Raw genomic sequence first — 16,756 nt, forward strand, 5'->3', positions numbered from 1 at the left:
CACTTCCTTTTGTTCTATTCTGTTCTATATAAGGCGTTCTGGTAGTACATGAATGTGGCCTTAGTACTTAGTGAATGGTGAAATGAGTTCAGTGTCTTATGCTACCACTTCTGTTGACTTCCCTGAGTTCTTTCTGATGATTTATTCTTGGGGAGATGCTCTTAAAACTTACTATATTTAGTATAGAATTTAAGGTCAATTAGAATTGTATGTATATAAACATCAAAGTAGGAAGGAAAAAATTGTCCTAGAAAGGAAGTTAGACAATATAGACTGCCGTGAGAAAGATAGCTAGCATAGTGAAGGCTCTGAAAATTATATTATACACAAGAAACACTTGAAGGTAATGAGAGTATTAAATTAATAAGCCTAGTGGAAAGTTGGGAACTATATATATACATATATATATATATATATATATATATATATATGTATAGTTTAGAGAATCAGTAGTAATAGCTGTGAAATAACTTTTTATATTTTAAAAATAATGTGAATGTATTTTTTCAGCTCATGACTTCATAGTTTTGTTCAGAAAAAAATATGGAGACATTCAGACCCAATGATTTGACAGCAGTAAATAAAGACAGGAACAAGGATAAAGGAAATGCAAAACCAAGGTAAAATAAGATACAGTGAAATTAAAATCTCAAACATACCTGGCTCGTGATAAGCCATTCTGACAATGGAAAATATAACGTATCACATGAGAATTGAATGAGGGTTGTGGCGTGTAGAAAACCTTGGTTTCTTAGGAAGTCCTTTCTGACAAGATAGGCAAATTAACACTGACTGCTTCTCCCAAACCAACTTTGGATATGCCAAAAAGTGTGAAAGAGGTTGATGGGTATGAGAAACAAATCAACAACTGAGAAATCCCAGCAAGGCAAAAGGGGATTTGGTTCTAGATATGGACTGTGACTAGAAAATGACAGCTCAGAGCAGAAGAGGGCAGCAGAGAGCAGATGAAGAAAAGATTGGAGATTCATGTGTTTGTTTTTCCACATTTCTCAGAGTATATCAGCATACACTCAGAAAAAAAAATGGAGAAGAAAACTTGAAAATATTTCTGAATTGTATTTAAACCTGATGGGTTGGAGCCCTTGCTTTTATGGCTCTCCTTCCTAAAATTCTGTTAAAATGATAGTAAGGAATAAGAATTCGAGATGAGATACAAGCAATTGGAATACCAGTGAAATTTTGAAAGCTTGAAAATAGATGAATAAGTTATCATTAATTTAGCAGAGTGGAAATTATAAACCTAAGGTGTCAGTTGGTATAGCCCAGAAACAGGCTGATTCCTCCCCCCCCCCCCCCCCCCCCGCCCCGTCTCCTCCCTTCCATTACTACTCTGTCCAGTCCCACAAACTCAGAAATTAAGGATATTATGTACCTCTGAAACTGCAGAGCAGCTGAGACTGCAAAGTTGAAAGTTTGTATAAGAAGCATTCAGAGTATGTATCTCCTTCTTCACTTCTCACAGCCAAAAGATTCTTTCTTTCTTTATTCTCAGAAGAAATCCAAGAACAGCTGAGAGTAGATTAATGTATTCAAATCAAAGAGTTCTTTAGTTTTCTTCTTTTGTTTGAGAAAGCTCACAGCTAAAAGCTAGAGGTTACTCTCTGGGAAATTGACCAGCCAAAAGGAAAGATGTGCAGATAATGACAGTAGGAAATACCTAACAAAATTTCCAGGTTGCCCCAAAGTCGAATCTACCAGCTGAAAAACACTAGTGCATGAAGAGTTGTTTCATTGTTATTTTAGTGGTGACTCGTTTACAACCAGCAAACTCTGATCATTTGAGGATTGTTTATAGCATGATAGAAACCGAAACAAATCAAAGAAGCTTGGAGGAAATACATAACACAGGGAGAAGAAAGCTTCAACAACCACCACTACAAAACTAGCATTAAATGATTGGACAGTGACAGAAGAAACAGTTCGTATTTAGAGAATTAAAAAAATGGAGCATTTGCATAAAAATAGTTTTGAAAGTTTAACTATATAATAGCAGAAGTGAAGCTTAAGAGAATAGTTGGAAGGTAAAGTTGAAGAAATTTTCCTGAAAAAAAAATGAAAAAATAGAGATAAAATATAGAGAAACAACAAGAAAAGGGATCCATAGAGAACAAAATAAGATGGTAGAAATAAATCCCCAAAATGTCTGTAATCACAGTAAATGCAAATGGACTAAACTTTTTCTTTTTAAATGTCAAAGTGAATTTTTAAAAAATGCATGGTGTGGAAGTATCCTAAAATGCAAAAGGATAACAACAGATAAAAAATTTAAAAAATAAATGTTATACCTTCTATTTCAGGATATATGGAACAATTGTAATGCTGTGCCATTTAAGACCATAAACCTTGTTTAACCAAATTATCAATATACATTGCATACTCTTTAATTACATTAGAACTTAGTTATAAGAGTTTAACTAGAAATGAAATGAAACATAATATCTGAAAAAACAAATAGTTTTCTAAATAACTAGTTGGTGAAAGGAGGACCTCTAAAGGAAATTAGGAAAAAAATGTTAGAACTGAATATAATAATAGAAGGAAGACAAGAAGAATGGAAGGGAGCTTAAACTATTGCATTAGTAACTATGTCACACATATAAAAATTGTGTGTTTAGGGAGAAACTTATAGTCATAAAACTGTGTATTAAGAGACAAAAAGGGCTAAAAAATTAATGAGTTAGCAATCTACTTTAAGTAGTTAGGAGTAAGAATGTAGAACAGAATAAATCCTAGGAAGGCAGAAGGAAGAAGTTAAAGATTATCAGAAATTAACATAATAAATATCAAAGATAATCAAAGAAAAACCAGCAAAAGCACCAATTGTCAATAAAATTGACAGTCATTTGATAAGATCAACCAGGAGAAAAAGAAGTCACAAATAGACAGGGTTGTGACACTGCACAACCCCAGGAAGCACCATTCACAATATGTTCTCTTTATGTGCTGCCTCCTGAAACACAAATCTAGGAAGAGCAGGGTGAATGATGCACCATGTAGTCGTGTGATACAGTGGCTTTGTAACTAATACTAGATCAGAAAAGGGAGCTAAGTACAGATATAAAAATTTTAAGAAAAATGTAAATATATAAAATATTCTCAATAAATGATAGAAAGATGAGCTTTCTTTCTACCACTTAAATTGTTGAATTAGTAGTAGTGAATCCCATTCCTCTTTCTCCTACCGCCACAGACCACACACATCAGGTCCAGAGAAATTGACAGTTTTTGAGTTTCTAGAAGAGTGAATCCAATCGTATACAACTTATTCTACAGAATAGCAAAAGAGAAAGTAGTCTCTGACTCAGTTTTTGAGGGCAGTTTGTATAATCCTACAAATAAGTTTCATGCATGACCTCAGAAGCAAAAAAGTCCTAAATAAAATATTAACCTACCAATTAAAGTAGTGTATGTTAATGGATGATACATCAAGATCAAATTGTGTAGTTTATTTCAGAAATGCAAGTTTCAATGTTAGAAAATCTGTCAGTACCAATTAAAAGATGAAAGAGAAAGACTTGATAAAATTTAATATCTGTTAATGATAAAAACTCTTAGGAAACCACTTGATTAAGGGCATTTACCAAAAACCAAGAGGAAATAACATATTTTGAATGATCAAGTGTTAAAAGAATTCCTTTTAAATTCAGAGGAGTGACAGGAATGCTTACTTTGTTACCATTTCTATTCAACATTCTATTATAGATCCTAAGAAAGGAAAAGAAAAAAAACAAAGAAAGAAAGCTATCAGGTTTGAAAGGTCAGAAACTGCAGTTATTCGTGGATTGTCTACAAATAAAGTATGGAATAATTTACAAAATTTTATAATTAATAAGTGAATTTATTAGCAAGGCTGCTAGATTAAAATCAGTATTTATAAGTGTATTGCTTTTCTATGGTCCAGCAATAGATTGAAAATATAATTTAACCATAACTATCATTCATAATAATAATGAAAAATAAGGTACCTAAAAAAATTCTTTTAAAAATGTGTTTGCATGAGAAGATACTCAATATCACTAAGTATTAGAGACATGCAGATCAAATCTACAATGAAGTATCACCTCACACCAGTCAGAATGGCCATCATCAAGAAATCTACAAACAATAAATGCTGGAGAGGGGCTGCTCTGTTGCTGGGAATGTAAATTGATATAGCCATTATGGAGAACAGTTATGGAAGTTCCTTAAAAAACTAGAAATAGGACTACCATATGACCCAGCAATCCCACTACTGGACATTTACCCTGAGAAAACCATAATTCAAAAAGACACATGTACCTCAGTGTTCATTGCAGCATTATTAACAATAGCCGGGACATAAAAGCAATCTAAACGTCCATCAATAGGTGAATGGAGAAAGAAGATTTGGTATATATATACAGTGGGATATCACACGGTCATAAAAAGAAATGAAATGGATCATTTGTTGATGTGGATGGACTAGAGTCTTTCATATGAAGTGAAATAAGTCAGAAGGAGAAAAACAAATATATATTAACACACATATATGGAATCTACAAAAATGGTACAGATGTACCTGTTTGTCGGGCAAGAATAGAGACACAGATGTAGAGAATGGACATGTGGACATGGGAGGAAGGGGAAAAATTGGGAGAGTAGTACTGACATGTATACACTGCCATGTACAAAATAGATAGCTGATGGGAAGCTGCTCTATAGCACAGAGCGCTCAGCTTGGTGCTCTGTGATGACCTAGAGGGGTAGGATTGCGGGGTGGGAAGGAGACTCAAGGTGGAGGCGTGTGTGTGCGCGCTAGGTCGCTTCAGTCGTGTCTGACTCTGTGTGACCCCAAGGACTGTAGCCTACGAGGCTCCTCTGTCCAGGGTATTCCCCAGGCATGAATACTGGAGTGGGTTGCCATGCCCTCCTCCAGGGGAATCTTCCCAGGGATCTCACCCGCATTTCTTAAGTCTCTGGTGTTAGCAGGATGTAGCTCATTTACTTTGTTAAACAGCAGAAGCTAACACAACATGTAAAACAGTTAAACTCCAATAAAAAATATATTTGACCTTTATGAGTAAAACTACAAAATTTAATTGAGAGTGCAACAAAATGTATATAGAAAAATCAAAGGGCCAAGAATATGTAAGCACTTTCTTTGGAAAAAGACAATTTGGGAAAATTTGGGGAAAATACAATTTAAAGCTATCTAAACTATAGTAAATAAAGTAGTGTGATATAGAAATGAGGATAAACAAACAAAAATAAAGAACCAGGAATGAATAATTGTACACACATTTTGATTGATGACAGACCTGCTGGTACAGATCAGTGAGGGAGAGAATGGGGGTGTTCAGTAATGATGTTGTAATGATCACACGGGCTTCCCTGGTGGCTCAGACAGTAAAGCATCTGCCTGCAATGCTGGAGACGCGGTTTTGATCACATATCCTTATTGGGAGGGTACAGAAATTGTATTTGTCCTCATCCTACAAATCAGTTATAAGACTTGTGAAAGGCAAAGCTGTAAGACTGTTAGGAAAATTTATGAGAATTTTGTTATCACTGTGGAGTGAGGAAAGATTTCTTAATTAAGACAAATCATACAAAGATAGATTAGATTATTTTAAAGTTAAGAACTTCTGTTTGTCAGGAGTTCAAAGATAAGTCCAAAGTGGAAGGTACTTTTAATGCATATAAAATGACCAAAGATTACCACCCAAAATGTGAAAATTACTCCTCAGTGTTGCTAAGAAAACGGTAAACAATTCAGGAAGGGGGAAAAAAAAAGAACAAAGGATATGGAAAAGTTATGGGGATGGTCATTATAATGACAAGGAAACTGTTCAAGGTGTTTATAAATTGAATCAGTTCAGTTCAGTCACTCAGTCGTGTCTGACTCTTTGCGACCCCATGGACTGCAGCACGCCAGGCCTCCCTGTCCATCACCAACTCCTAGAGTTTGCTCAAACTCATGTCCATTGAGTCAGTGATGCCATCCAACCATCTCGTCCTCTGATGTCCCCTCTCCTCCTGCCCTCAATCTTTCCCAGCATCAGGGTGTTTTCCTATGAGTCAGTTCTTTGCATCAGGTGGCCAAAGTATTGGAGTTTCAGTTTCAACATTAGTTCTTCCAATGAATATTCAGGACTGATTTCCTTTATAATGGACTGGTTGGATTTCCTTGCTGTCCAAACCAAATGGCACTCACAAAGTCCTCAAAGATAAAAGATTTAGGAATACCTAATAAAGTTGCTGCTGCTGCTAAGTTGCTTTAGTTGTGTCCAACTATCTGTGACCCCATAGACAGAAGCCCACCAGGCCCCTCTGTCCCTGAGATTCTCCAGGCAGGAACACTGGAGTGGGTTGCTATTTCCTTCTCCAATGCATGAAAGTGAAAAGGGAAAGGGAAGTCACTCAGTCGTGTCCGACTCTTAGTGACCCCATGGTCTGCAGCCTACTAGGCTCCTCCGCCCATGGGATTTTCCAGGCAAGAGTACTGGAGTGGGGTGCCATTGCCTTCACCGACCTAATAAAGTTATCCGTCCATAAACAGCTTCAAAGAAATGCCTTATTTGTCTTTGAAGAGAAGTATTACCTTACTATTCACGTGATTAAGTATTTTTGTTGAATATACCTAACAAGGGCATCTTTTCTACTGAGAAGTATATGTTTGAAGTTACAGAACCCTGAATTTTCTCTGCTTTGCAAAAATATGGTATGTAGCTGTAGGTATTGTAGGCAGTCATTTTGGATTCTGTTCTTATGAATACATTTTCCCAACATTTACAAAGTAAATGGCTAAAGCAGTGTGAAAAGATTTTGGCTTTAATCCTGATATAGGTTGTTGGTGGTGGTTGCTGTAGTTTTTTTTTTTTTATAAAGGAGGGTAATTATGTAAAGATTGAATTTCAGAAAACTGTATTCTGACCTCACCCTGCCACCAACTTAATTGGGTAACATTTCTTTTTTTCTTGTCGTTTTTTGATTATCGTCATCCATCATTGCATTTTTCTTTAATAATAAAGTTTAAAATTCCGATAAATATTTATGTGTGTCATATCAGAGGCACAGGAAATGGGGAACATTTCTTTATCATTTAAAATAAAATTAGATGAGGATTCTTAAGTCCCTTTCAGCTTTAAAATTTCAGTAATATCAGTTAGACCTATTTAGCATTTAACCAGACTCTCCATGTTTCAGATCTTCTTTCCAAAGTGCCTATCAAAAATTGTTTGACAGGATAGATATTTTATTGCACTGTAAAGTACAGAAGAAAGATTTAAAATTTAAGTTATAGAGAATGTTAACTATAGTATCTTATTTTCTTTGTACATTAGAGTTTTAAAATACAAAGAAGGAAGATATTATCAAGATGTTCTACCATCAGGGCATCGACCAGCAGGAAAGGAGACACTGAAACATAAAACGTTGGGAACAATCTCTGTACCCTTGAAGTCAGAGAAAGTAGAAGAAATTTATCAAGATTACACTCCAGGCATGTTGAGTTTTATTTGCTTTTGTGGAAATAGAAGTTTTCATAGTATTAAATCAAGTAAACAAGTAAAATATATTGAAATGATACAAGGTTTGGTACTTTACTAATTCCATTAGTCATAGAAATTAAAAGAAATACAAAGCTTACCTTTTAAAGGGAACACTAAACATAATAATAAAAATAACAACAATAATATCACTGCTACCACCAAGAATATCTGGCATTTCTATAGCAATTTACATTACTCTCTCATGCATATCATCTTGTTTTGTATGTGTGTGAGATAACCCTAAAACGAGTGGGTCAGCATTCCCTTAAGTCCCTAGTGCCTTCTAGCTTTGTTGTGACCCCTCTTTGTTCTTCTTGTCAACCAGCGTCTTGATTAGTCCCTCCACTTACCTCCAATTTTGTTTGTTTACCTTCCTTCTTCCAATCCCTAATTCTATCATTTCCAAAATTTACGTTTTTTAAAAACCGCAGCTTTCTTTTCTATCCAGCTTTGGTCTCCATTCTTCACTTCTTCCTGGATCAGTCACTCTGTGATCAGTAACTTCAACTCCATTTTCCCATTTCTTTCCTCTGCTCCTGAATTGGCAAAATGTAAACTCTAATCAACAGTTAAAAGCAACAGTTAGAACACTGTACGGAACAACTGATTGGTTCAAGTTTGAAAAAGGAGTACGACAGGGTTGTCTTCTGTCACCCTGTTTGTTTAACCTATAAGCTGAGCATATCATGAGAAACGCTGGGCTGGTTGAGTTACAAACTAGAATAGGTGGGAGAAACATTAACAACCTCAGATATGCGGATGATACCACTTTAATGGCTGAAAGCGAAGAGAAACCTTAAGAGCCTCTTGATGAGGGTGAAGGAAGAGAGTGAAAGAGTTGGCATAAACAAAATATTAAAAAAAACTAAGATCATGGCAACCAGCCCCATTACTTCATGGCAAGCAGAGGTGGAAAATGTGGAAGTAGTGACACATTTCCTCTTCTTGGGCTCTAAAATCACTGCGGATGGTGACTGCAGCCGTGAGATCAGAAGACAATTGCTTCTTGTTAGGAAAGCTATGATACACCTATACAGTGTGTTGAAAAGCAGAGACATTATTCTGCCAACAGAGGTCCGTATAGTCAAGATTATGGTCCTCCCAGTGGTCACGTATGGTTGTGAGAGTTGGACTGTAAAGAAGGCAGAACGCCAAAGAATTGATGCCTTTGAATTGTGGTGCTGGAGAAGATTCCTGAAAGCCCTTTGGACAGCATGGAGATCAAACCAGTCAATCTTAAGGGAAATCAACCCTGAATACTTGTTGGAAGGACTGATGCTGAAGCTGAAGCTCCAGTATTTTGGTCATCTGGTGTGAACAGCCCACTCATTGGAAAAGTCCCTGATGCTAGGAAAGATTGAGGGCAGAAGGAGAAGAGGGCATCAGAGGATGAGATGGCTGGATGGCATCACTGATGTAGTGGACATGAACTTGGGCAAACTTTGGGCAATGGTGAGGGACAGGGAGGCCTGGCGTGCTGCAGCCCATGGGGTTGCAAAGAGTAGGACACAACTGGGTGATTGAACAACAAAAGCAAACTCTACAATGTAATTGTCAATTTTCCTTGGTTACCAACTTGGTAAGCCTATTTTGCAGAGCACTGAAACAATCACATTGATTGGTTCTCTTTCCAATTTCATGGTCCCCAGTATCAGTAGTGGGGCACTCAGTTCTGCCTTTCGTTATTTTATATCTCTTTTTAGTTCTCCTTTCTATTACATACAACTTCTGTTTAAGCTGTTGCAATTTAACCATGAGCCTGAATTACTTGATTATGCCTCTACTTTATAAAAAAAAAAAATTGAAGATCAGTTCAGTTCAGTTCAGTTGCTCAGTTGTGTCCAACTCTTTGCGACCCCATGAATCACAGCACACCAGGCCTCCCTGTCCATCACATACTCCCGGAGTTTACTCAAATTCATGTCCATCGAGTCAGTGATGCCATCCAGCCATCTCATCCTCTGTCGTCCCCTTCTCCTTCTGCCCCCAATCCCTCCCAGCATCAGGGTCTTTTCCAATGAGTCAACTCTTCGCATGAGGTGGCCAAAGTATTGGAGTTTCAGCTTTAGCATCAGTCCTTCCAATGAACACCCAGGACTGATCTCCTTTAGGATGGACTGGTTGGATCTCCTTGCAGTCCAAGGGACTCTCAAGAGTCTTCTCCAACGCCACAGTTCAAAAGCATCAATTTTTTGGCACTCAGCTTTCTTCACAGTTCAACTCTCACATCCATACATGACCACTGGAAAAAACCATAGTCTTGACCAGACGGACCTTTGTTGGCAAAGTAATGTCTCTGCTTTTTAATATGCTATCTAGGTTGGTCATAACTTTTCTTCCAAGGAGTAAGCTTCTTTTAATTTCATGGCTGCAGTCACCATCCGCAGTGATTTTGGAGCCCAAAAATTAAAGTCTCTGACTGTTTCCACTGTTTCCCCATCTATTTCCCTTGAAGTGATGGGACCAGATGCCATGATCTTGGTTTTCTGAATGTTGAACTTTAAGCCAACTTTTTCACTCTCCTCTTTCACGTTCATCAAGAGTCTTTTCAGTTCCCCTTCACTCTCTGCCACAAGGGTGGTGTCATCTGCATATCTGAAGTTATTGATATTTCTCCCGGCAATCTTGATTCCGGCTTGTGCTTCTTCCAGCCCAGCATTTCTCATGATGTACTCTGCATATAAGTTAAATAAGCAGGGTGACAATATACAGCCTTGACGTACTCCTTTTCCTATTTGGAACCAGTCTGTTGTTCCATGTCTAGTTCTAACTGTTCCTTCCTAACCTGCATACAGGTTTCTCAAGAGGCAGGTCAGGTGGTCTGGTATTCCCATCTCTTTCAGAATTTTCCACAGTTTATTGTGATCCACATAGTCGAAGGCTTTGGCATAGTCAATAAAGCAGAAATAGATGTTTTTCTGGAACTCTCTTGCTTTTTCAATGCTCCAGTGGATATTGGCAATTTGATCTCTGGTTCCTTGGCCTTTTCTAAAACCAGCTTGAACATCTGGAATTTCTCGGTTCACGTATTGCTGAAGCCTGACTTGGAGAATTTTGAGCATTACTTTACTAGCGTGTGAGATGAGTGCAGTTGTGTGGTAGTTTAAGCATTCTTTGGCATTGCCTTTCTTAGGGATTGAAATGAAAACTGACCTTTTCCAGTCCTGTGGCCACTGCTGAGTTTTTCAAATTTGCTGGCATATTGAGTGCAGCACTTTAACAGCATCATCTTTCAGGGGTAATCAAATGGAAACTTGTCTAACTTGCAGCTCCCCAGTGTCACCTGCAGTATTTGTCTCAGGGAATAATTGTACCTCCTCTCCTTTAAGGTTATTCCTGCCACCTCTGTTTGGAGCTCCTTTTCTGCCATTTCCTCAAGAACTTGGGGTTCATCTATTATCTTCTCTCTCATCTTCCTTTCTATTGGCTCTTTTCTGTTACCACATAAATATGTTATGAGCTTAAGGCTTACCCATCTTAAACAAAAATGTCCATGTTGTCAAAGCTATGGTTTTTCCACTGGCATGTACAGATGTGAGAGTTGGACCATAACGAAGGCTGAGTGCCGAAGAATTGATGCTTTCAAAATGTGCTGCTGGAAAAGGCTCTTTAGAGTCCCTTGAACTGCAAGGAGATCAAACCAGTCAATCTAAAGGAAATCTACCCTGAATATTCATTGGAAGGACTGATGCTGAGGCTGAAGCTCCAGTACTTTGTCTACCTTCTGCAAAGAGCCAACTCCTTGGAAAAGACCCTGATACTGGGAAAGATTGAAGGCAGGAGGAGAAAGAGATGACAGAGGATGAGATGGTTGGATGGCATCACTGCCTCAATGGACATGAGTCTGTGAAAACTGCAGGAGATACTGAAAGAAAGAAAAACCTGGTGTGCTGCAGTCCATGGGGTCGTAGAGTCAGACATGACTTAGCAACTAACCAACACAAGGAATAAGTTTACCCAAGAAAATGAAATACCTGTACACTGAAAACTGTAAGACACTAATGATGGAAACTGAAGAAGATATAAATTAGTGGAAAGATAATCTCTGGTTGTGGATTAGAAGAATTAATATTGTTAACATGTCCATACTACCTGAAGCAATCTACAGATTTAATGCAAACCCTATCAAAATTTCAATGACATTTTTCACAGAAATAGAAAAAACAATCCTAAAATTTGTATGGAGTCACATAGTAGACCTCAAATAGTTAAAGCAATCTTGAGAGTGAAAAATGAAGCAGAAATAAGATAATACATAAATGGCCAATAATTTGACAAAACAGTCAAGAATATTCAATGTGGAAAGGACAGTCTCTTTAATAAATGGTGTTGGGGGAACTGGATAGCCAATTTTCAAAGAGTAAAACTAGACCTCTATTATTCAGTACACAAAAATTAACAGAAAATGGTTTAAAGAGTTGAAAATAATGTTGTTGTTGTTGAGGAATATAATATCTGAAAGCAGTAAAACTCCTAGAAGGAGACCAGTGTAAAACTCTTTGACATTGGTCTTGGTGACAGTTTTCATGAATTTGACCCCAAAAGCAAAGTGAACAAAAGCAAAAATAAACAAGTGGAACTACATAAAACTAGTTTCTGCACACCAAAGGAAACTATCAAGAAAATGAAAGGACATTCTACCAAATGGTAGTAAATAATCATATATCTGATAACTTGCAAATCATATATCTGATAAGAGGTTAATATCCAAAATATATAAAGAGCTCATGCAACTCAACAGCAAAAAATCAAGCAACTAGATTAAAATTTGGGCAGAAGATGTGAATAGACATTTTTTCAAAGAAGAAATACAGATGGCCAACAGGTACATGAAAAGCGACTCAGCATCACTAGTCATCAGAGAAATGCAAATCAAAATTACAAAGAGATAATCATCACACCTGTTAGAATGGCTGTTATGAAAAAGACAAGAAATAAGAGTGTTTGCAAGGATGTGGAGAAAAGGGAACCCGTGTGTACTGTTTGTGGGAATGTAAATTAGTGTAACCACTTCGGAAAACAGTATTGAGTTTTCCTCAAACTAAGAATAGCATTACCACATGATCCAGCAATTACACTTCTTGATTTTTATCTGAAGGATATGAAAGCTCTAACTTGAAATGATATATGCACTCCCCCATGTTCATTGCAACATTATTTTCTGCAGTATAGACATGAAAACAACCTGAGTGTCTACTGATGGATGAATTGATCAAGAAAATGTGATACAAATACTGGGATATTAGTCAGCCATAAAAAAGGAAATCTTGCCATTTAGGGCAACATAGATGGACGTTACAGCATTCAGCTCAGTTCAGTCGCTCAGTTGTGTCCAACTCTTTGTGACCCCTTGAATCGCAGCACGCCAGACCTCCCTGTCTATCACATACTCCCGGAGTTTACTCAGACTCATACCCATCGAGTCGGTGATGCCATCCAGCCATCTCATCCTCTGTCGTCCCCTTCTCCTTCTGCCCCCAATCCCTCCCAGCATCAGGGTCTTTTCCAATGAGTCAACTCTTTGCATGAGGTGGCCAAAGTATTGGAGTGTCAGCTTTAGCATCAGTCCTTCCAATGAGCACCCAGGACTGATCTCCTTTAGGATGGACTGGTTGGATCTCCTTGCAGTTCAAGGGACTCTCAAGAGTCTTCTTCAACGCCACAATTCAAAAGCATCAATTTTTTGGCACTCAGCTTTCTTCACAGTCCAACTCTCACATTCATACATGACCACTGGAAAAACCATAGTCTTGACCAGACGGACCTTTGTTGGCAAAGTAATGTCTCTGCTTTTTAATATGCTATCTAGGTTGGTCATAACTTTTCTTCCAAGGAGTAAGCTTCTTTTAATTTCATGGCTGCAGTCACCATCCGCAGTGATTTTGGAGCCCAAAAATTAAAGTCTCTGACTGTTTCCACTGTTTCCCCATCTATTTCCCTTGAAGTGATGGGACCAGATGCCATGATCTTAGTTTTCTGAATGTTAAGCTTTAAGCCAACTTTTTCACTCTCCTCTTTCACTTTCCTCAAGAAGCTTTTTAGTTCTTCTTTACTTTCTGCCATAAGTGTGGTATCATCTGCATATCTGAAATTCTTGATATTTCTCCCGGCAATCTTGATTCCGGCTTGTGCTTCTTCCAGCCCAGCATTTCTCATGATGTACTCTGCATATAAGTTAAATAAGCAGGGTGACAATATACAGCCTTGACGTACTCCTTTTCCTATTTGGAACCAGTCTGTTGTTCCATGTCTAGTTCTAACTGTTCCTTCCTAACCTGCATACAGGTTTCTCAAGAGGCAGGTCAGGTGGTCTGGTATTCCCATCTCCTTCAGAATTTTTGACAGTTTATTGTGATCCACAGTCGAAAGCTTTCACGTAGTCAATAAAGCAGAAATAGATGTTTTTTCTGGAACTCTCTTGCTTACAACATCATGTTAAGTGAAATAAGTCGGACAGAAAGACAGAAACTGTGTGGGCTCACTTATATATGGGGGGAAAAACCCTGAACTCATGGATATACAGAACAGATTGGTGGTTGCCAGAGGCAGAGGATCGGGGATGGGCAAAATGGGTGAAAGTGTTCAAAAGGAACAGACTTTAAGTCATAAAATAAATAATGCATGGGGATGTATAGACAGTCCCCAACTTAAGGATGGTTCAACTTAGAAGTTTTTTGTTTTATAATGGAAAATTGGTGCATATCCAGTCTTTGGATTTTGATCTTTTCCTGGGGTAGCGAAATGTAGTACAATATTCTTTTATAATGCTGGGCAGCAGCAGTGAGACACAGCTCCCAGTCAACCACACAGCCATGAGGGTAAGCAACCAACACATTTATAACCATACTGTACCCATACAGCCATTCTGTTTTTCACTTTCAATACAGTATTCAATAAATTACATAAAATATTCACATTTATTTATTTTTTTGTCTTCATAACCTTGTTTTTTTTAATTTTTAAAAAAAATTAATTAACTTATTTTTTTTCAGTGGGTTTTGTCATACATTGATATGAATCAGCCATAGAGTTACACGTATTCCCCATCCCGATCCCCACTCCCACCTCCCTCTCCACCAGATTCCTCTGGGTCTTCCCAGTGCAAAAATATTCACATTTATTTTAAAATAAGCTTTATGTTAGATGATTTTGCCCAACTGTTGGCTAATGTAAATGTTCTGGGCACTCCAAGATAGGCTAAGATAAGCTGTGAGGTTTGGTAGCTTAGGTGTGTTAAGTGCATTTTCAACTTAGTGATACTTTCAACTTACTGTGGGTTTACCAGGACATTTTGCCATCATAAATGGAAGATCTGTCATTTACAACATTACTATTATTAACAATAGTAACCAGTGTTAATAAGAGAGTAAATTTTAAAACTTCTCATGTAAAGAAAAAGATTTGTAACTATGTGTGATGATGAATGGTAACTAGAATTACTATGGTGATAATTTTGCGATGTATACAAATACTGAGACATTATGTTGTATACCTGAAACTAATGTTATTTGTCAATTATACCTCTATAAAAAGAGGAAGACATGGTCTAAAGTATCAAATAACACTGGTAAGTATAGTAAAATAAGGACAGACAATGTCCATTGACTTTATTGACCTGAAGAATATGTTCACTTGAATATTGTTTTAGTGGAGTTCCAAAGCCAGACTGGAATGGATTAAGAAGTGCATAGTAGATGAAGAAATAGAATAGAGACTCTATGCAACTCTTTCCAGAATTTTGACTGTGAAGAAAGGCAATTAACAGATTGAGAAGCTGCTTGGATATGAAAAAGAAAAAAAGAATGGTTAATAGTGTAGGCATGAGGGGATATGTCTAACAAAAGGTGGAAATGATTGGTTTTGGGAGGAGGGGAAACAGACATCTCCTTTATTAGTAAGGAGGGCAGAAGCATTAGTATAGATGTGTGTTGCTTGACTTATTTGGCAATGACTATTTGAAGGAATTTCCATCTGATGCCTTTATGTTCCTTGGAAGTGTTGTTGTGAGATCAGTTGAAATTGGGAGATTGGAATTTAATGGTTTGAGATTCAGGGAGCATGGAGAAAGTCTGAAATAGCTGTTGAAAATCCAGAAGAGTAAGTTAACCAGAAAAATAACTGTGCAGATGTATGCACAGAGGGTATATAGAGTTGGGTTCATCCAGCTCTGGTGTTTAGCAATATAGGAGAGACCAAAAGAAAGGGAAAGTTTAGGATATTGACAAGAGTTTTGTTGAAAGACAGCCTCAACTGGATAATGGGAAAAGTGAAAAAAAAAAAGGTTGATGGATTGTAAAAAAGTAATGGAACAGTGAACTGGAAGTACTGAGGAGGTCAAAGAATGGTGATGTTGGGAGTAATAAACAAGCTGGAAGGATAAAGGCCAGTGATGGCAAACTTTAGGATATAATCTTGGTGGTGGTAAGTTGAAGTGGACTAAGTCAACTAAGGTATGAGAGGTTGTCTAGAAATTGGGAGATAGGAGCATGATATCAGGTCTTAATTCATGAACAGTAAAGTTTCTAGGGGGCTTCCCACGTGGTGCAGTGGTAAAGAATCCATCTCTAGTGCAGAAGATGTAAGAGACGTGAGTTTGATCCCTTGGTCGGGGAGGATCCCCTAGAGGAGGAAATGGCAACCCACTCCAGTATTCTTGCCTGAAAAGTTCCATGGATAGAGGAGCCTGGTGAGCTACAGTCCATGGGGTCACAAAGAGCTGGACACGACTGAGCACGTATCACCAAAATCTAGAAGATTTTGATTTAGAACGATGACAGATGTAATATGGAGTAAGTAAGCCATCCCTGGAGCCAGGGTTCCAGATTAATTGGGTGACCAGATAATTGGTGGATGTCAATGAAAAATGGAAGAATATGACATAACAAAAAGGCATGAGCTTCAGAGGAGTAGGATTTTTTTAAAGGGCAAGTTGTAATGATTTGGAAGTGGTGAATGAGGAGCAAGGAGGAAAACAAGCCACTTTCTAATCTTGAGGTATATGAGGTAATGGTGTATAAACAGCCACTACTTGAGGGGGTTGCATGTTAATTTGGTGTTAGAAAATAACAAAACTAGAGTAGGTTGCCATTCCCTTCTCTAGGGGATCTTCCCTACCCAGGGATTGAACCCAGGTCTCCTGTATTGCAGGTAGAGTCTTTTACCATCTGAGCCTCCAGGCCCTATGTTACTTTTCAGCATTTGTATCTATACATTTTTTAGGCTTAGTT

General features: G+C 37.7%; 1 protein-coding gene across 1 annotated transcript in view; it reads left to right on the forward strand.

Annotated features, from left to right (window-relative positions):
• The first annotated feature begins 543 nt into the window (after positions 1–543).
• Positions 544–16,756, forward strand: part of LOC136168992 (dynein axonemal heavy chain 14-like) — a 31,649-nt gene continuing 15,436 nt past the window's right edge. Inside the window, exons 1-2 of the mRNA XM_065936743.1 lie at positions 544–620; positions 7,323–7,457. Of these exons, the coding sequence (XP_065792815.1) occupies positions 544–620; positions 7,323–7,457 (212 nt within the window). The remainder of the gene's footprint in view (positions 621–7,322; positions 7,458–16,756) is intronic.

Source organism: Muntiacus reevesi, chromosome 5, assembly GCF_963930625.1.
Source record: "Muntiacus reevesi chromosome 5, mMunRee1.1, whole genome shotgun sequence".
Lineage (NCBI taxonomy): Eukaryota > Metazoa > Chordata > Mammalia > Artiodactyla > Cervidae > Muntiacus > Muntiacus reevesi.